At 53.1% G+C, this 674-nt stretch overlaps 1 protein-coding gene across 1 annotated transcript in view; it reads right to left on the bottom strand.

Annotated features, from left to right (window-relative positions):
- Positions 1 to 313, bottom strand: part of LOC143027383 (uncharacterized) — a 1298-nt gene extending 985 nt beyond the window's left edge. The window contains exon 1 of the mRNA XM_076188666.1: positions 1 to 313. This exon is cut by the window's left edge and continues 985 nt beyond it. Coding sequence (XP_076044781.1) covers positions 1 to 236 — 236 coding nt within the window. The 5' untranslated portion in view covers positions 237 to 313.
- Positions 314 to 674: the final 361 nt, after the last annotated feature.

The following is a 674-nucleotide window of genomic DNA, read 5'->3' as shown; positions in this document are numbered from 1 at the left end:
TCAAAGAGGAGGTTGGAGGCCCAGGTACCTGAGATATCCAACTCCTGCAGAGACTGCGGATCCCGAGGTCGGTTAGCAGACCGGACTCGACGCAGGACACGCTTGCTGGTCTCAGGTCTAGGCATCCGTGCCTTGACCTCGTCATCCAGGTCGGCGATGGTGAAGCTGAGGATCTGGTTGGGGCGGTCGTTGGTGACAGTAGCCTTCCTCTTCATAGACTGGCGAACAGTTGCCATCTCGCATGCCACACGGTCTGAAAGGTGGTCATGCTCACCATCCAGCCTGTGGTCACTCAGGCTCTCAGTGGTCCACAGGCGAGCGGAACACTTGAGATCACGCCGCACTCACCTCCAGATGACTTCACCGGTCTTCTTGGAAACGTTCTTCTTGGTGTACATGAAGCCCTTGAGAAGGATCTTCTGACCACCCTTCTGGGACGTGATGACCTGTAGCTCGTCTGACATGGTTGAGTAGCTCAGTAAAACTGACATGCCTTGTCAGGATATGCCAGGTTTATATACTGAACTTGTCTAGGTGTTGACCTGTGACCTGAACTTGTCTGAGGTGTGACCTGTGACAATCACTTTGTGAGCAAACTTTGAGCACATCTGAGCAGATCTGAGGTGTGAACCAGGCACAGAGGTGTAAGAGAGGTGTGACAAACACTTTGTGAG

The sequence above is a fragment of the Oratosquilla oratoria genome, chromosome 8 (assembly GCF_046742065.1).
Source record: "Oratosquilla oratoria isolate Oo_2021 chromosome 8, ASM4674206v1, whole genome shotgun sequence".
In the NCBI taxonomy this organism is placed as follows: domain Eukaryota; kingdom Metazoa; phylum Arthropoda; class Malacostraca; order Stomatopoda; family Squillidae; genus Oratosquilla; species Oratosquilla oratoria.
The sequence above is the reverse complement of the archived record's forward strand: the minus strand, read 5'-3'. Positions and strand labels throughout refer to the sequence as shown.